General features: G+C 41.5%; 1 protein-coding gene across 1 annotated transcript in view; it reads right to left on the minus strand.

Moving 5' to 3' along the window:
• DLAT (dihydrolipoamide S-acetyltransferase) overlaps positions 1-20,774 on the minus strand; it is a 35,785-nt gene extending 15,011 nt beyond the window's left edge. Inside the window, exons 1-7 of the mRNA XM_046014781.1 lie at positions 20,095-20,774; positions 19,501-19,602; positions 19,070-19,194; positions 18,758-18,911; positions 15,248-15,374; positions 13,366-13,553; positions 11,772-11,925 (exon numbers count right to left, since the gene is read on the minus strand). Of these exons, the coding sequence (XP_045870737.1) occupies positions 11,772-11,925; positions 13,366-13,553; positions 15,248-15,374; positions 18,758-18,911; positions 19,070-19,194; positions 19,501-19,602; positions 20,095-20,373 (1,129 nt within the window). The 5' untranslated portion in view covers positions 20,374-20,774. The remainder of the gene's footprint in view (positions 1-11,771; positions 11,926-13,365; positions 13,554-15,247; positions 15,375-18,757; positions 18,912-19,069; positions 19,195-19,500; positions 19,603-20,094) is intronic.
• Positions 20,775-20,799: the final 25 nt, after the last annotated feature.

The following is a 20,799-nucleotide window of genomic DNA, read 5'->3' on the forward strand; positions in this document are numbered from 1 at the left end:
TCTGAAAAACCCTTTCTGAACCTTGAAATGGATCTCATTTGGTTTCTAGATTCATTTGATCATGAAGAATTCCTTTTGTACAAAGTCAGCAGGTACGACAAAAATTGTTTCGGGCAAATTAGGCAAGTTAATTTTTTTCACGCCAAGATAGCTTGAGTAACTCAACTGCAATGATCTCATCTTCAGAATCACTCCTTCCTTGTGTGGTCTCCATCATTTAGAGCTTTCTTGTAGTGGCCAAGGCTCTAACTGACCTGTGTCAGAGACTGGGAATGAAGAATGTGCAGGGGAAGATCTTCAAATCCTTCACACAAGGAAAGATCTTCAAATCCTCTCACGAAGGGGTTGCTTTTATTTTCACTCAATTCCTTCCTCTTCCCAACCACAACCAATCAGGTTTAACTTCAGACCCAAAAAGATAATCCTGAACCTTAATTCTAAGGAGATTCAGAATTTAGTTATGAAAATACCTTGTACACTGGCCCACTTCTAGAAAAAATTTGGTCAAACTGATTCATCTTCCCCCAAGGCAGACTTTTAAAAGGAGTCTCGTTGTATGCAGTTCATCCCAACTCCTTTCCTTCATTATGAAAAATGAGCTGGCTATGACTGTGTTTATCCTCGCCCGAAGCTCTAGAACAGAGGTAGCAGTACCCCTATTAGATACCCCGCCTTTATAAACAACAGAAACCATAACCTCCCTTTACCACCAAGGCAGATCTGCCACAGCCTCTCGAGAGAAGGAAACCTGCAGTATCACCTGCCTTGGGTTGGGCTTTAGCCACCCACAAGAATTTCCTACTAGGAGTCAGTTGAAATCCTTTAAGTCTTTTTGCCTATCTCATGAAGAAGGCACAACAGGCCATCATAAAGCAATATGGTTTAAAGGGAAGAACACCAAAGTAAGAGTAAAAAATGTAGGGTTGTTGTCAAATAAATTAAAAGACTAGAGTCACTTAATCTCTGCTAGTCTTTAGTCTCATCTGTAGTTTAAAGATACAATATCCGGGCACCTGGGTGACTCAGCGGGTTAAGCCTCTGCCTTCGGCTCAGGTCATGATCTCAGGGTCCTGGGATCGAGCCCTGAGAACACTGCATCTGGGTCCCTGCTCAGCAGGGAGCCTGCTTCCTCCTCTCTCTCTGTGCCTGCCTCTCTGCCTACTTGTGATCTCTCTGTCAAATAAATAAATAAATAAAATCTTTAAAATATATATGTATATAGATACATATATATATAAAACCAAATAAATAAATAAAATCTTTAAAAAAAATATATATATATATAAATAAAACCAGTCTTCTTACAGAAACCTCCAAAAAAACTCTTCTAGAAAGAAGATTTGGAGCTTCTGGGTTGGTGAACACATCAGTGTGCTAGGAGGTAGCACCACCGAGAAGCACGGAAGCTCTGCTCCCATCTCCCCTACAACCCTTGCCCTGTGCATCTCTTCTACTGACCGTTCCTGTGTGCTATCCTTTACAATAAACTGGTAATGGTACATACAGTGCTTTCCTGAGTTCTGTGTGTCGTTCTAGTGAATTCGCACACTTGAAGCAGGGATCTTGGGAACTCTTGACTTATAATAGCCAGTGGGTCAGAAGTATGGGTGGTCCCCAGGACTTGCAACTGGCATCAGAAGTCGGGGCAGTCTGGGGCACCTGGGTGGCTCAGTCGTTAAGCGTCTGACTTCGGTTCAGGTCATGACCCCAGGGTCCTGGGATCAAGCCCTGCATCTGGCTCCCTGCTTAGTGGGAAGCCTGCTTCTCCCTCTCCCACTCCCCCGGCTTGTGTTTTGTGTTCCCTCTCTCACTGTCTCTCTCTCTGTCAAATAAATAAAATCTAAAACAAACAAACAAAAAAAACCAAAAAACAAAACAGAGGGGCAGTCTTGTGGGACTGAGTCCTTAATCCTGTGGAGCCCGATGTTAATTCTGGAGTGTTAGTGTCAGAACAGAATTCAAGTGGAACACCCAGGTGGTGGCAGAGAACTGAGTGTTGGTGTGGAAAAGACATATCTGGTGACAGAGATGGTGGTCAGAAAACAACACACAATCACTGATCCTCTCAACTCACTTATTCTAGACCATTCCCTCCTGCAAAACTTCCTCAATCTCGCCAAGACCCCCAACTCCACTGCCTTGACCACTCTCATCGTCCATCATTTTCCTATCATCTTCTCTTCTTCCTCACCCCGCTTGCACTGTGGATCATGGTTAAACTCATTCCCTGGTCAAACCCCAAAGTGCCTGTCTTCTCAATGCCAACATTAGAATAGCTTAGTGCCGCTGGGGACAAAAAAAGTGCACGCATAGGGGCGCCTCTGTAGCTGAGTCAATTAAGCATCTGACTTTGGATTTCAGCTCTGGGTTTATCTCAGAGTTGGGAGTTCAAGCCGTGCCTTGGGCTCCATGCAGGGCATGGAGCCTACTTAAAGGAAAAAAAACAAAAACAAAAACACTTAAATGACTGATTATACTCTAAATTCAGAGCCACAAACCTCAGATAGGAATCTTTTTCCATTTCTTGTGTCATCTTCAATTTTTCATCAGTGTTTTACAGTTTTCAAAGAACAGATCTTTTACTTCTATAGTTAGGTTTATTCCTACATATCTTACGGGTTTTGGTGTAACTGTAAATGGAATTGATTCCTTGATTTCTTTTTCTGCTGCATTATTATTTGTGATAGAAATTCAAAAGATTTCTGTATGTTGATATTGTATGCTGTGATGTTACTGAAATCATGTATCAGTTCTAGAAGAATTCTGGTGAAGTTTTTTGGGTTTTCTACATAGAGAATCATAACATCAGTAAATAGTGCCAGTTTTATTTCTTCCCTGCCAATGTGGGAATTGTTTTAATTTTTCTCTTTGTTGTCTGATCACTGAGGCTAGGACTTCCAATGGTGAGAATGGACATCGTGTCTTGTTCCTGACTATAGAGGAAAAGCTCTCAGTTGTTCCCCACTGGGGATGATATGAGCTGTGGATTTTTCATGTATGACTTTATGATGTTGAGGTATATTTCCTCTACCCCTACTTCTTTGAGGGTTTTTTAAAGATTTTATTTATTTATTTGACAGACAGAGATTGTAAGTAGACAGAGAGGCAGGCAGAGGGAGAGGGAGTAGCAGGGTCTCCGCTGAGCAGGGAGCCCGATGTGGGGCTCGATCCCAGGACCCTGAGATCACGACCCCAGCCAAAGGAGTGTGTGTATGTGTGTATCTTTTGCTTGGAGCTCAATCAATTGAGCCACCCAGGCGCCCCTGAGGGGTTTTTTATCATGAATGGATTTGTACTTTGCCAAATGCTTTTATGCATCTACTTAGAGGACCACATGGTCCTTATCCTTTCTTTTATTAATGTGCTGTATCGTGTTGGTTGATTTGCAAGTACTGAACCATCCTTGCAACCCAGGTATAAATCCCACTTGACTGTGGTGAGCAATTCTTTTAATGACTGTTGAATTTGATTTGCTAGAATTTTGTTGAGAATTTTTGCACCCATGTTCATCAGGGATATTGGCCTGTAGTTTTCTTTTCTTTCTTTTTTTTTTTTTCTTAAGATTTTATTTATTTGAGAGAGAGAAATCACAAGTAGGCAAAGAGGCAGGCACAGAGAGAGGAGGAAGCAGGCTCCCTGCTGAGCAGAGAGCCCAATGAGGGGCTTGATCCCAGGACCCTGAGATCATGACCCAAGCAGAAGGCAGAGGCTTTAACCCACTGAGCCACCCAGGCGCCCCTGGCCTGTAGTTTTCTAAGTGGAGTGTTTTTGTCTGGGTACTGTTGGCCTTACAAAATCCTAGAAATTCCATTTCTATTTTTTGGGCTAGTTTGAGAGTAATAGGTATTAAGTCTTCTTTAAATTTCTGGTAGAAGTCCCCTATGAAGTCATCTGGTCCTGGACATTTGTTTGTTTTGTTTGATTGATTTGTTTACTGATTCAATTTCTTTGTTGATTATTGGTCCGTTCAAGTTTTCTATTTCTTGTTTCAGTTTTGGTAGTTTATGTTTCTAGGGATTTATTCATTTCTTAATTTTTCACGATATTCTTTTACAATCCTTTGTATTTCTGTGGTATTGGTTATTTCTTCTCTCTCATTTTGATTTACTTGCGTGCTTTCTCTTTTCTTTCGTTAAGTCCATGGAGGGGTTTATCAATTTTATTCATTTTTTCAATGAACCATATTCTGATTTCATTGATCTGTTGTTTTTTTAGTTCCTATATCAATATCTCTGCTCTGATCTTTATTATTTCCCTTCTTCTGCTGACTTTAGGTATCATTTGTTGTTCTTTTTCTAGATCCTTTAGGTGTAAGGTTAGGTTGTTTGAGATTTTTATTGCTTCTTGAGGTAGGCCTATATTGCTATGTACTTCCCTCTTATGACTGCTTTTGCTGCAAATCCTAAGGTTTTGGACCATCGTGTTTTCGTTTTCATTTGTTTCCATGTGTCTTTTTTATTTCTTCTTTAATTTCCTGGTTGACCCATTCATTCTTCAGTAGCATGTTGTTTAACCTCTATGTATCTGTGGCATTTCCAATTTTTTCTTGTGGTTGACTTCAAGTTTCACAGTGTTGTGGTCAGAAAATATGCATGGCATGATCTCGATCTTTTTGTACTTGCTGAGGCCTGATTTGTCACCTAGTATGTGATCTATTCTGGAGAACGTTCCGTGTGCACTTGAAAAGAATGTGTATTCTACTGCTTTTGGATAAAATGTTCTGAATATATGTTAAGTCCATCTGGTCTAGTGTGTTATTCAAAGTCACTGTTTGTTCTTGTTGATATTCTGTTTAGATGATCTGTCCATTGATGTAAGTGGGGTGCTAAAGTTCCCTGCTATTATTATATCATTATCAATGAGTTTGTTTGTTATTGTTTTAAATATTTGGATATTTGGGTGCTCCGAAGTTGGGGGCATAAATATTTACAAATGTTAGGTCTTTTTGTTGGATGGTCCCTTTTATGATAATACATATGTATTTATGTATATATGTATTTATGATAATACATATGTATTACATATAATACATATATGTATTTATGATAATACATATGTATTCCTTCATCTTACGTTACAATCTTTAATATAAAATCTTGTTGGTCTGATATAAATATTGTTACTCTGGCTTTCTTTTGATATCCATCTGCATGATAAATGTTTCTCCATCCCTTACTTTCACTTTCTAATTTTAATTTTTATTTATTTATTTTTAAAGATTTTATTTATTTATTTGACGGACAGAAATCACAATTAGGCAGAGAAGCAGGCAGAGAAAGAGGAGGAAGAAGGCTCGCCACTGAGCAGAGAGCCCAATGCGGGGCTCAATCCCAGGATCCTGAGATCATGACCTGAGCCGAAGGCAGAGGCTTTAACCCACTGAGCCACCCAGGCGCCCCTAATTTTTATTTTTTATTCTTAGTAATCTCCACACCCAACGTGGAACTTGAACCTATAACCCAGAAACCAAGTGTCACATCTCCGCCAACCAAAACAGCTGGTGCCCCACTATCCCCTCACTTTCAAACTGCAGGTGTCTTTAAGTCTAAAGCGAGTCTCTTGTAGGCAGCATATAGGTGGGTCTTGTTTTTTTATCCATTCTAACACCCTATCTTTTGCTTGGAGCATTTAGTTCATTTACTTCAGAGTAATTATTTATACATATGTATTTAGTGCCATTTTATTATTGGTTCTGTTGTTGTTTCTGGAGATTTTTCTCTGTTCCTTTATTATCTTTGTCACTTTCGGTCTTTCCTTCCTACTCAAAGAATCCCCTTCAATATTCTTTGCAGGACAGGTTTAGAGGTCATGAACTCCTTTAGTTTTTGTCTTGGAATGTATATGTGTGTTTTAAGTAGGCTCCAAGTCTGGGAATGTGTGTGTGTATGTACGTGTGTGTGTTAAGTAGGCTCCATGCCTGGTGTGGAACTTAATGCAAGGCTTGAACTCACAACCCCAAGATCAAGAGTCAGACTTAAAGGACTAGCCACCCAGGCACCCAGGTTGTCTCTCTTCTTTCTTTCGATTGTCTGGGTAATTTTTTTCAAAGATTTATTTATTTTAGAGAAAGAGGGGAGAGGCAGATGGAGAGGGAGACTCTTAAGCAGACTCCTTGCTGAATACGGAGCACAATGCAGGGCTCAATCTCAGGACCCTGTGATAGTGACCTGAGCCAAAACCAAGAGTCAGACATTTAACCAACTACACCACCCCAGCACCCGTGTCTGGGAAACTCTTTATCTCTTCTTCTATTCTGAATGACAGCCTTGGTGGATAGTGTTCTAGGCTGCAGATTTTTCCCATTCAGAATGTTTTTGGGTTTGTTGTTGTTGTTGTTGTTTTTTAAGATTTTATTTATTTGACAGAGATCACAAGTAAGCAGAGAAGCAGGCAAAGAGAGAGGAGGAAGCAGGCTCCCCACTGAGTAGGGAGCCCAATGCAGGGCTCAATCTCAGGACCCTGGGATCATGACCTGAGCCAAAGGCAGAGGCTTTAACCCACTGAGCCACCTAGGTGCCCCCAGAATGTTGAATGTTATCATGCCACTGCCTTCCAAATTTCTGTGGAGAGATCTCCAGCTAAACTTATGGGTCTTTTCTTATAAGTTAGGGACTTCTATTGTCTTGTTGCTTTTAGGATTTTTTTTTAATCACTGTATTTTGCAAATTTAACTACAGTATGTCTTGGCATTGGCTGGCTTTTGTTGATTTTCATGGGAGTTCTCTGTGCCTCCTGGATATGGATGTCTGTTTTGTTCCCCTGACTACAGAAGTTTTCAGCTATTATTTCCTCAAAACTTCTGCCTTTTTCTCTCTTCTTCCTCTTCAGGGACTCCTATAATATGAATGTTACTATGTTTGATTGAATCACTGAGTTCCCTAAGTCCACGCTTATGATCTATCACTCTTTTGTTCAACTTCATTATTTTCCCTAATTATAACTTCTGTATCACTTACTCATCCCTCTGCTTCTTCTATCCTAATGGTCATTACATCCACCTGGTTTTGAATCTCAGTTACTGCATTTTTCATTTCTGCCTGATTGCTTTTTTAACTTTTACTTCTGCAGTCAGGGTCTCCCTGATATATATATATATATATATATATATATATATATTTTAAGATCATTTACTTATTTATTTGACAGAGAAAGAAAGAGAGGGAAAGGCAGCGAGAGAGGGAACACAAATAGGGGGAGTGGGAGAGGGAGAAGCAGACTTCCCGCCAAGCAGGGAGCCCAATGTGGGGCTCGATCCCAGGACCCTAAGATCATGACCTGACCCACCCAGAGGCCCCATCCCTGATGTTTTCCACGCTTTTCTCAAGCCTAGCAAGTATCCTTATGATTGTTGTTTTAAATTCTCCATCAGGCATATTATTTATGTCCATTTTTTATTTGTTTGTTTGTTTTAAAGATTTTATTTGACAACAGAGAGAGAGATCACAAGTAGCCAGAGAGGCAGGCAGAGGGGGTGGGGGAAGCAGGCTCCCTGCTGAGCAGAGAGCCCAATGCGGGGCTTAATCCCTGGACCCTGAGATCATGACCTGAGCCGAATGCAGAGGCTCAACCCACTGAGCCATGCAGGTGCCCCTGTAACTGTTTTGATTAGATCTCTGGCTGTGACCTTTTCTCATTCTTTCTTTTGGGATGAAATCCTCCATCTTTGCATTTTGTCTAGGTCTCTGTCTTGTGTGTGTTAGAAAAGCCTGTTATATTTCCTGCTCCAGAGAGTAATGGCTTTAAGAAGAGGTCAGACAGTGCCCAGAGCCTGGCACTTCAAGGAGTGTCTCTAGTGTGCTGCATGCACTCTGAGCTGTGTATTGGCTGCTCTAGCCATCAACCCTTGCCTGCAGGGGACAGTGTTTGGACCTTGGTCGGGGTATAGCAAGTTTCAAATAGGTGTGCTCTAATCCACTTGTTAAATGAGACCTGCTGCTACTAGAACTGAACCTTTGCAGAACTCTATGGTCAGGAGATACGGTACGTGAGAGTGTCTCTGCTGATCTTCTGAGGAAGGAACCAGTTGTACTGGTTCTTAGGTGCATTGGCCTGAGAAATGCAGTTCCAGCAGAGCACAGGGGGATGGGACTTGGTGTAAGCAAGTTACACAGCAAGTGCTGGCACTGTGCTATTTACTGAAGTTGGTTTATGCTGAGAAGTAGGGGAGGGAAATGGCAGCGGCCGGCTCTTTTTCTCCCCATAGAGGTTAACGCCACATCTCAGAGATGCGCTCCAAGACCTAACAAGTGTCTCCCCATATGCCTTAGGAGATCCTCAGATCGCACCATTCACCTTGGGGTTGCTTGCCTGTCTATTGTCCAAGAACAGGGCAGTGTTCTCAGGTCTCTATCCTAGCCAAGACTGTGGACCTCTAAAACTCCAGTCTTTGAGCCCCACTGGCTGCAAAAACTCATGAAAACCAGCCCCTCTCGTTTTTCCAGCCAATGGCTTTGGGAAAGTATTCCCTTTGTATGTATCCCTGTGCACTCCATTCTCTTGCCTCTCTTCACAACCACGGCTCCCCTCTGCAGTACCCATGATGTTTCTTCCCCAAACCACGTCTCCTCGCCTCCTACTATCCTTAATGCTGCCTCTTCTCTCCATCTGGTTGGGCAGTTTGTTCTATCAGTCCCCACCTTGATTTCTTGGATATTGAGAATGATCTGATAGTTAACTAGCTGTATTCAAGGGACAAGACAAGCCTAGGGTCCACCTACGACCATCTTAGCTCCTGCCCTCCATAGCAAAGCTTTTTGAACAAATTGTCCACGATGCTGTTTCCACTTCTCCATCCATTTTCTCCTTTTTCGGTCTACCCAGACAGGCTTCCACCACACCTCTGCTTTGAAATAACTGCTGTCAAGTCCCCATGTATCATCCTTGACTAAGTTCTGTTGATTCTGTCAAAAATGTATCTCAAAGCTCTCCATTTCTTTCCATTTCCCCTCTGACCATGCTTGTCTAAGTCACCACAGTCGGTTCCAGCAACAGCATCTTTTTTTCCCCCCAGCAACAGCATCTTAACAGCACCTTAACAACACCTTAATCTTGGCTTTCATTTAACCCATTTGCACAAAGTCCCCAAAATCATCTTTTAAAAATGTAAATCATTTTACGTCACTTCCTCGTTTTAATCCTTTAGTGGCTTCCTGCTGTGCTTTAAATAAAATTCCAATTCTACCATGACTGGTCAAGTCCTTGTTCTCACCCCTATGTTTCTTTCCAACCTCACCACCTCCTGCCACTAGACCCTCTGTTTGCTATGCTCCATTGACACCGGCCTCCTTTATGTTCCTCAAACATGATAACTCTCTCCCACTTTCGATTATGTAGTACTGGTCTCTCTGTCCCCAGTTCTTCACACGGCTGGCTCACAGCTGACTCCTTCTCATCTTTCAGGCTGGATCAAGCGTCACCTCATCAGAAAGATCTTCCCCAACCACCATATCTAGCAGCAGTCAGGCTGCACAGTCACACTGTCACTCAACAGTGTATCACTTGGTTTATTCTCTCAACATTTGGATCATCCTAGGTAATCACAAGTTATTTTCATTATTATAGCTTATACTTGTATGTGCTTTCTATTTTTTTTTTAATTCTATCCATTTATTTGATAGAGAGATCACAAGTAGGCAGAAAGGCAGGCAGAGAGAGAGGGAGAAGCAGGCTCCCCGCCGAGCAGAGAGCCCGATGCAGGGCTCGATCCCAGGACCCTGAGATCATGACCTGAGCCGAAGGCAGAGGCTTTAACCACTGAGCCACCCAGGCGTCCCCATAATACTTGTATATGCTTTCTATGTACAGGCACTGTTTGTTAACTTAGTTCACCCTCACAACATAGAAGGCATTATTTTTATATATAAATGAAGAAACTGAGACGTAAAAGGTCACACAGGTTGTATACAGCAAAGCCGAGGTTCAAATCTGAGCATTCTAGCTCCAGAGCCCATACTCTTAGCTACTATGCTGTATTCTCTGTTTAACTCTTTATTTTTCTTAACATAAGCATCTAAAATTGAAATCTTGTCTATCTTATGAACAAGTGAAGCACAGACAAGACTCAATGAATACTGGTCTAAATAGCAGTAAATGAATCGCCTAACTCTAACTGCCTGACTTTCCCACTTCTATCTTGGGTACAGCACCAGTGTTGCTCAGTATCTCATCAAAGATCCTTCTTCACCTGTTTAAATTCTTTGGATATAGTTATTGACCCAGTCCCTCCTCTCTCCTTAAAATTTACTCTGACTTACACTGCTGTCCCTAATGCTAGTCACATACACATAAAAAATGGCAATATGCCAGTGAAATAACATAAAGATGGAAAAAAGCATCTTCAAATATTGTTAAGAATCCTCTGAAGGCCAAAACATTTACAATATTCTATTCTTATTCTTTGGGACTATCTTGCCTTCTAACCACAAAACAACAGACAACAGAGAGATGATAACCAGCACTGAGGGCCCACAGCTAGGCAGCTGGAGAAACAACCAGATTCAAATTGGAACCTTACTACTTAACAGAAAGCAAGACCCCTTAAGAGTATTTTCATAGGGGCACCTGGGTGGCTCAGTGGGTTAAAGCCTCTGCCTTCGGCTCAGGTCATGATCCCAGGGTCCTGGGATCGAGTCCCGCATCGGGTTCTCTGCTCAGCAGGAAGCCTGCTCCCCCCTCTCTCTCTGCCTGCCTCTCTGCCTACTTGTGATCTCTCTCTGTCAAATAAATAAATAAAATCTTTAAAAAAAAAAAAAAAGAGTATTTTCATATCCAAAAAAATGATGAATGATAATTCTTACTTCAAGAAATGTCATGTGAGGGGCGCCTGGGTGGCTCAGTGGGTTAAAGCCTCTGCCTTCGGCTCAGGTCATGATCCCAGGGTCCTGGGATCAAGCCCTGCATCAGGCTCTCTGCTCAGCAGGGAGCCTACTTCCTCCTCTCTCTCTCTGCCTGCCTCTCTGCCTACTTGTGATCTCTGTCTGTTAAATAAAATAAAAATAAAATCTTAAAAAAAAAAAAAAAAAAGAAATGTCATGTGAAATGGGGCAATTCAGTGACTAGCACATAGTAGGAGCCATCAAACCAGGCTTCAGGATGAGTAATTTCCCCTTCTCCAAATAAGTATCCTAATCACCTTACATTACATTTCAGCTCAAAAACATTCATTTAAATGCCAGGTGATAATATTAATATGAACAGAACTACAACTTCTTAGTATCTATTATACTCTAAATGTTGTCCTAAGCCCTTTGCCTGTTTTAATATACATTATTATTTCAGTTTCACAAATGGAAAAGCAGATGGTTTAAGTAATTCACCTGCAGACATACACAAGTTAAGTAATTCACCTAAAGTCTTAACACACAGAAGATGATAAAGCCAGAAGTAAACCCCAGATGGTCTGATTCAAGACCTCGTGCTCTTTAGACTCAGTCAGCCTTGCAGCAACAGAGATTTCTTATTACACAGTCAAGTCCAAAAACTCAACTCTGCTGAACAAGCACATTATACTTGCACTAAAAATTAAGCAGTCCCCATAAACTGGGAAAAAAAAAAAAGGCTATCCCCATTATATAAGTGGATCCGAAATAAGCTAAACACGGCACATTAAGTTTCCCTACCCGTGGTGGCAACAAAGGAGATGACTTCCCTCCTCCACCCTTCTCTGCACCATTCCAAATGAAATGACTGTGCAGACTTGTCCTTTCTGGACTTAAGAACGAATCTCAAGTCAGTTTTATCTTTATACCCCCATTCCGTAGAGACAAACTTACCTTTTACTTGTGTAAGATCAATCCCTTTCTCTGCTGCCAGTTTCTTTGCAAGTGGGCTAACAAACAACCTTCCCTGGGGTCCAGCAGGAGTAGCTGGGCGGGTGGCTGAAGGTGCAGGCGCTACAGGTTGGGGAGTTGGAGGAACAGGGGCCACCTTTTGAGAAAAGTTACAAACTATTAATTTACCACTGTAAAGACTGGTCTGAGAGATGAAGAGCTTACATTTATTAAGAAATCAAAATAACTTCTATCTTATGCATATTTTTCCTACTTAACCAACATAATATAGCCTATGAAGAGTAATAATACAACTTTATGTCAAAGACAGAACCATGTTCTCTTACTCCCTGGTAACATGGAGAGACATAGGATTTAACACTGCTAATCAGTATGTAATATCCTTATAGACTTTCTTTACTTTCATCTCTTGCTGTGTCTTCATTCTCATTCTCTTTCATGACCAACAGGATTTTGTTTTTACTTAACCTCATTTCAAAATAATAAATTATGCTGGAAGTTCCATGTTGAAAGTACCTGAAGAAGTACCTACTACTGGCCACGTCCCCACAAATGTAGGGAAGTCAGAAATCACGTTTTCTCTGACAGAAATGTGTACTTCGTCTAAACTCACATGATTCCAACACCTACAGAAGCCTCGGCACAGAGTTATCTCAGCCTGGAGCGCATACAAGTACATTTTAGGTATCTAGCGTATACTGTATAGCATGCAATGACAAGACTAGCTTCTATGCAAAACAAGCCATGTGATGTCAAGGTTCTAATGTATTATAAGCTGGACCCAGCATTAAGTGAATACCAAGAGTAATGACAGTAACAAAGATTAACTGACCCTCCAACAATACGAGTTTGAACTACACAGGCCCACTTACATGTGGATTTTTTACAGCACAGTACTATAAACGTATTTTCTCTCCCTTACAATTTTAGTAACATTTTCTCTATTGTGGTTTAAGAATACAGCATATAATATGTATCGTATACATATACTATGCAAAATATGTGTTAATTGACTGTCTACTGTCTACATGGTCAGTAAGGCTTCCAGCCAACAGTAGCCTTATCAGTTAAATATGGGTGGAATCCAAAGTTAGACAGATTTTCAAGTGCACAGAGTTGGTGTCCCAGACCCCATGCTGTTCATGAACAACTGTATACAGTAACGTCCATATGCATATCTATACCTAAGCAAAAAAAGAGCATGTCACCTCGGCTCTGTTCTTAGCAGGACTCAAGACAGCAGGGAGAAAAAAAAAAGCTACAAGCATCCAACGACTGACTATTGGGGAAATGGTGCACTGCCACATACCTTGCAGATCTCCACAAAAGCTATCTCCTTTTTTTTTTTTTTTTAAAGGTTTTTAAAACATTTTAAGTAATCTCTACACCCAACATGGGGCTCAGACTCATAATCAAGAGTTGTAGCCTCTACCAACTGAGCCAGCCAGGTGTCCCTAACCATCTCCTTATTTATAGAATCTTGAGAGCTGGAAGGAACTTAGAATATCATCCAATCTAATCCCTCAGTTTAGAGATGAATAGGTAAGTGTTACCTCAATTCTAGAAGCATACCTACCGGAGGTGGGGTAGATGGTGGTGCCTGTGGTTTTAAATCAGTTACTTCAGTTGGCCTATAGTCAGCAAATGCTGGTATATCTTCCTCTTTTTCTACAATGATACAAAGTGGGGTTCCTAAAGGGACATCTCTTGTGCCTTCAGGGATCAGAATTTTTGCCAGGTAACCTTCTTCCTGTACTTCAAAACCTTAAATAGAAAGAAATAACATTATGGAATTTAAAGGACTCACCAAACTTAAAGCACAGTTTTAAGTAAAAAGCTCTTCTAACTAGCTATATAACCTTTTGTGAGTTAACATCTCTATGTCTTAGACTCTTTAGCTACAAAGTGGGGGTTACAATAATACCTAGCTCACAGGAATGTTATAAAAATTACTAATTTTCAAGTACTTAGAAATAGTACCTGGGACAAAGTAAATACTAAATAAACAACTGTTAAACTATGAGAGACTTAGTAGTTAGTTCTAAACATTTTCTTAAAAACATCTTTAAGGGAAGCTGCTATGCAGACCCACAAGACTCTAAGATGACATCAACTGTACCAATATGGCATCAGCTGTACTTTTAAAAATCAGAACCACATGGATGTTAAATTAAGGGAGCTCCTAGAATAAACAGTGATATGGGATTATGCCCTTAAAAGTATCTCTGGAGTTTTTCAAAGAGGTTATATTTCGTATTCAACTAAATATTTCAGTGTGAAGAAACATGGCATTACTAGGGTTTCTACAGCTTTAAAGAGAAGAGAACTCAAACATGAAGTGTTACAAAAGTAAAACTAAAAGAAGACAATGCAGAGAACCATTTTTGCCTTGCAGACCTCTTGGCTTTTTGTGTTGTGCCCCTCCTGACAAACATATCTTTGATGAATACTTCCCTTTTCCAGTTAAGAATATCCAATAAAAGATGTTTTAAAAAAAAGACTCCAAAGCCACAAGAGAGTTTAAAGAATTTGACAAAGGCAACGCTTCTCCAGTGACTATCAGAGTCTCTAGAATACCATCTCTATAGCAATTCCAGTATCCAAGTTAAAAGGCAAAGCAGATCTATTGTTACCAAGGGGTTCTGTTTGTTTCTAAGAAACAGAATCCTTTCTTCTAATAAAATCTTTTGGTTGGAACACAATATGCGAAAAGATAAAAAGGAGTTGCCCTGGTGGAAGCTGGGGAGAGGGGGCAGGGAAAGCAGAGTCCTGTTCACTAAGTCTCCTTTGCCTCATGGTGCCATCAAGGAATCATGGGGTTTGAAGAACACAATCTAAAAACCACCACTGCGGAGGATGCTCAGAATCACCCACTGCATCTTGGGGACTAGATAGGAAACAAATAGATCTACTAATATCTATAAATATTATCACAAGTAATAGGTGGGTTTTGTTCTAAGCATAAAAATGAATCAGAAAGGGAATATATGGAAATGCAATATGCTGTGTGAACAGGTATATATATATTTTATCAGTCACTCTCAAACTATGAAAGCAATCCAAACCCTGGTTTCAGTTTTCCCTCAAAGTCATCTTAAATTCTTTGTTATTTTCCTGCCTAGAAAGTAATTTTCTCCTGTTTCCTTTTCTCCCCCCTTGCCCAATTTAAAGAACAGCAGGGCTGAAATAGCTTCTCAGTAACACAGTAAGACTAAGAAGCAAACTCCGGATAAAAATCATCTCTAAGTTGACATATCCTTGATTCATTAAGAGTGCAGTGTGACACTGACAAATTCCACTACATACACTTCTGTCATGACAGAGTCTATTCCAGGAAATGAATCCCAAAAATTAAAATTTTTCATGTTATCACTCACTCATTATAGGATAGGACGGCAATCCTCTTCCCTCATTGGAAAACTCAGTGCCTCAACCATTAAGAGCTGAAGAAATCTCACCTATAGTGGCCTTGTCAGTCTCTATCTCTGCCAATAAATCTCCTTCACTTAGCTTCTCACCCACTTTTTTTTCCCATCTCTGAACTGTGCCCATGGTCATAGTGGGAGAAAGGGCAGGAAGAACCACCTGTAGAAACAAACACATATTATTGCTTAATACTACAAAGCCTTGGACACAATGGCACTTAGGCAAGCTTCAATAGTTTTATGGAATGATAGTGACTCTGGCGATCCAAATTCCCATCTGTCTGATGCCCTCATAAGAGCAAAAGATCCATGCCTCAATAGTGCCCTACCATTTGAATCACCCTCCAAATCCCAAGATTTACAATATCAGTGACACTTTGAGCCCCCCCAACCAAAGTTAAAAGCAAGGGGTTAACTAGGAAAGATTTCTTTCTAGATTGTCAAAATTAATTACTCAATTACATATCTAAGCAGAGCATCTTTTCATCTTTTTTATCACTTAGATTAAGCTAGAATTTTTCATTTTCACAGAATGATCTTGGTTTAGACTATTTCATTAAAATATTGCTGTGCTTTCTATTAGCATCTATCTTTTCACTCAGAGGAAACAGCATTTCTCCTAAACTTCCCAGATACCTTTCCAAGATAAAAAGATTATGTAAAATTATACACCAACAAACTGGACAACCTAGAAGAAATGGATAAATTACTAAAACATATAACCTTCCAAAACTAAATCAGGAAGAAACTGAAAATTTGAACAGACTGATCAATGAAACTGAATCAGTAATCAAAAAACTCCCAACAAACAAAAGTCCAGGACCAGATGGCTTCCCAGGTGAATTCCACCAAACATCTGAAGAGTAGTCAATAAGAGAAAGAAAAGTTCCAAATTCATTCTACAAAGCCAGCCCTTAACAAACTGCAAAGCCACCAATAACAAATTTAAACAAACTACAGGCCAATGTCTCTGATAAGCATAGATGCAAAAATCCTTAACAAAATATTAGCAAACTGAATCTAACAATACATTTAAAAAATTCACCACAATCAAGGGACTTATTCCAGGGATGCCAGAGTGGCTCAATATTCACAACTCAATGTGATATACCACATTAATAAGAGAAAAGATTAAAAAAAAAATGATCATCTGGGGCGCCTGGGTGGCTCAGTGGGTTGAAGCCTCTGCCTTCAGCTCAGGTCATGGTCCCAGGGTCCTGGGATCGAGCCCCACATCGGGCTCTCTGCTTAGCTGGGAGCCTGCTTCCTCCTCTCTCTCTGCCTGCCTCTCTGCCTACTTGTGATCTCTATCTGTCAAATAAATAAATCTTTAAAAAAAAAAAAAAATCATCTCAATAGATGCAAAAAAAGCATCTGACAAAGTACAACATCCATAAACGATAAAAACTCTCAAAACTCTCAACCAAGTGGGCACAGAGGGAACATACTTAACAAAATAAAGGCCTTATATGATCTACAGCTAATATCATACTCAGTGGTGAGAAACTGAGAGTTTTCCCTCTAAGATCAGGAATAAGGATATCCATTCTCACCACTTTCATTCAATATAGTATTGGAAGTCCTGGTCACAAGCAATGAGACAAGGAAAAAAAAAGGCACCCAAATTGGTAAGAAAAAAGTAAAATTTTAAAAATTGCAAGAAAAATAAAGGAAAGAGTCCCTTCCATCCCAAAAAGATCTAAACATCAGACTGGCTGATTTCAATGAAACATTGCTTTGCCATTCATATGGCTTGTGTGTCCACTGAATTTGGATGCTTACCCAGTTATTATGGGTTTTGTTTGCTATCTTCTTAGTTTTTTGTATCAATTAGCAAGAGGATTATTCTGAGAGAAAATCATTTCAATTAATGTCTTGGGAAAGAGAGGAAAACCTTATAACTCTACTTAGAAAATATATATATATATATTTTTAAATATTTTATTTATTTATTTGACAGAGAGATCACAAGTAGATAGAGAGGCAGGCAGAGAGAGAGAGAGGGAGGCAGGCCCCCTGCTGAGCAGAGAGCCCGATGCGGGACTCGATCCCAGGACCCTGAGATCATGACCTGAGCCGAAGGCAGTGGCTTAACCCACTGAGCCACCCAGGCGCCCCTTAGAAAATATTTTTTAAACGCTTTTCTTGTTCACAATTTGTCATCCCCATCTACTTCTTCAAAACCAGTGGAGCCAATAATCTCTATACAGATCTTAAAAGATAATTAAAATACAACTGTAACGCTTGCACACAAAGCCACAGACATAAAATGGAGAGAAAGGAAGTGTGTCTTACGTAGTAAGAAGAGAGTTTACGAACAGGATGAAACAAATGTGTGACCTGAACACCACACAAGACTTCACAAGTGGCTATTAAAAGACCAGGGAGAAGAATATTATGCCCCAAAAGGAAAATGATTCCTATACAGAAATTTCTACAAATAAACTAAGTGAAAGAAAAGTTTTAGTCTTAATCCTTTAGAAAAAGGCCAGTTGCTTTTTACCAATTTCCAATATCCAAAACACGAATATACATGGGATAACTGTAATACCTAAAAAACCATTGTAGTTTCTTAGAAACGGATTTAACAGAACCAACTGCGATTATATTTATTGCCTTCAACTCTTTAGTCTATTCTACACACTTTGTCGCCAGTTTCCTCATTTATTAATATTATGGGACTAGTTCACACGCTCTTTTTTATTTTTTTTCAAGATTTTATTTATTTATTTGATAGATAGAGAGAGCCAGAGAGCACAAGCAGAGTGAATGGCAGAGAGGGAGGGAGAGGCAGACTCCCCACCAGGCAGGGCGCCCGATGTGGGGCTCCATCCCAGGATACTGGGATCAGGACCTGAGCCAAAGTCAGACGCTTACTGACTGAGCCACCCAAGCACCCCCAGTTCACTCACTCTTAAAAAAATAAACATCACATGTCAGAGGAAAACATCAACTGGGGACTTTTATTCAATGGACAATACTACAGGCCTACTAAACACTCTATACAACAAGTAGATATAAGTACAAATCATCCTCCAAACCTAATACAATGTTATTGAATGAGAACTGCCAAGCATTATCCTACCTACTATACTCAGGCTGAGAAAGTTTAAGGGAATGTCCAAGTTCATACACCTGGAAATAATGACTAGGAATGAAACTGTCAATTTTCAAGTTTAAATCCCTATTTTAACAGGGCGTCTGGGTGGCTCAGTGGGTTAAAGCCTCTGCCTTTGGCTCAGGTCATGATTCCAGGGTCCTGGGATAGAGCCCCACATCGGGCTCTCTGCTCAGCAGGGAGCCTGCTTCCTCCTCTCTCTCTGCCTGCTTCTATGCCTAATTGTGATCTCTCTCTGTCAAATAAGTAAAATCTTAAAAAAATAAATAAATCCCTATTTACTTTCTTCTTTTTTTACTCTCTATTTACTTTCAAATGACAAGAGCTAGCCATAGTTAATGCCAGCTTCCAGGATGTGATGGCCATATATGAAAAATAACGAATCATAAACTTTCTAGAGCGAACACCCGGGGGCTGAGCCTCACCTGCATGTGAGTGGGATATGAGCTACCTGGAGCCTGAGCAGAAGGTGTAGGTGGAGAAGCAGGGGCAGCAGGGGTTGGTGCTGTAGCTGCCTGTGGGGTAGGTGCTGCTGAGGAATCCAATGTGTAATTTTTAAAGGCCTCAATATCCTCAGGCCTATGGAAGAGAAAGAATGTGTAAGTACAGGAGCTTACAAAGCAGATTTAGCACCCACAAAAGTGGTCTCAGAAGCCTATCACTCCTCCTTTCTCAATCCTAGGTCAAAACACTCCACTAAGCACCTAAGTTCCACAAATTACCAAGGAATTACTCACTTTTCAACTGTGATACAGATGATCGCTCCAACTGGAACATCTCTGGTACCTTCAGCAACCAGTATCTTTGCCATGTAACACTCCTCCAGGCTCTCAAACCCAACCGTGGCTTTATCAGTTTCAACCTTTTAACACAAAGCAGCAGCTTAGGCTTAATGCTACCAGTATGAAATTTATTAGACTGTGCCTGGAATCACACAGTTCAACAGTCATGTGAAGATAAAGCCTCTATTAATAGACCTGAAAGGAATTAGTTAAAAATCAGCCTGGCTAGCTGCTGACAACTTACCTAACCAACCTTCTCTAATATCAAGTTGTAAAAAACATCTAAGTTTCTTAAGCAAAAGGCATAATTACCTATCTGGAAAGCTAACACTCAGTTGAGCTAAGCCAGTTCCTTCTAACTCATTTCCATGTTTTAAATAACTTACCTCTGCAATTAGTTCACCCTCATTGATTTTTTCCCCTTCCTTTTTTTCCCAACGGGCTATGGTGCCTGCCTGCATTGTGGGGGAAAGAGAGGGCAACGGAACCTGGAGGAGAAAAAGGAGAAACACTACATTTAGAAAACGCTCTCTCTCAGTCTGGCTTAATGCTTCATTCAATTGTATTTAATGCAGAGAGTGTACTGAGTCCTGTCCCACGCCAGGCACTGGGGATAGAAAGGGAGTTCCTGCCACCAGCTCTGCAGCGACAGGGTTCCTGCTCCACAGTCCCGTGGGACTGGCAGAGCACATAACTCAGCAGACATTCCACAAATAGCCTCAGGTTTGGAGCTCTTCTTTCAATGGAATAGATCAAGAGACGGAAGCCTGGAACTCTTCCTTCAGTGGAATAAATAGGTAAGGAGAGGTAAAAAAAAAAACTCAAGCGCCACAGCAAGGCTGGGTTTTGGAGAAGAGACAAATGACATACACTGGAAAGGGGATGGAAGATCACTGAAGCCTCAGAGGGAGGATTCCGAGGCCAAGAAGTCTGCCCTGAAGGACAAACGGGGTCCCGCGAAGGGCAGGACTGGGGCTCACCTTCTGATGCGGGGGCAGGCTATACCAGCGGCGGCTGGACGATCCCAAAAGCTGCGGCAGGAGGCGATTCCTCTGTGTGTCCCTCGAGCTGGGATTCCAGCCGCAGAGTGCCCGGACCCTGCCATACCCCGTGGTCCCACTACTGCAACGAGCCGGACCCGCACCAGCCCGCGGAGTCACGCACGGAGCTCCCGGGTCCTCCCGCAATGCCGCCCAACGAACCCCGAACCCCGCCCTTGGGGCCGCATTCTGGGCCCGTCGAGCACAGACGCGCCACATAGTGCCAGCAACCCCCACACCCCAAAACCAACGCCGTCTCCGGAGTGACCTCTCCAAGAGCAGTGTGGCGTTGCCGTCAGCCGCGCCGCACAGCCGCACATTGTCGTAAAACAGGCTCCGAGGATTCACGCACCCCTCCCCAGCCCAGAAACGGGTGGAACGTCCGCCCCTCGTCCAGGGAGTAGGGGAAAGGGTGGCCGACAGCGGGTGGGGTAGACTATTTACCAGCCACAGGGGCAGGGGCGTTCCAGCGGAGCCAATGCAGGCGCAAGTTTGGGAAAAATAAGACGCGGAGAGGGATTAAGGTAGAGGGGTCCTAGGAGAGGCATCTTGGGGTCCCACAGGGCCTAAACGATGGGAAGGGCACAGCCGGCAGGGAGGGGCTTACAGAGGCTGCAAGAGCCGGCCTGATGGAGGCAGAATGGC

The sequence above is a fragment of the Meles meles genome, chromosome 8 (genome assembly GCF_922984935.1).
Source record: "Meles meles chromosome 8, mMelMel3.1 paternal haplotype, whole genome shotgun sequence".
Classification (NCBI taxonomy): Eukaryota; Metazoa; Chordata; class Mammalia; order Carnivora; family Mustelidae; genus Meles; species Meles meles.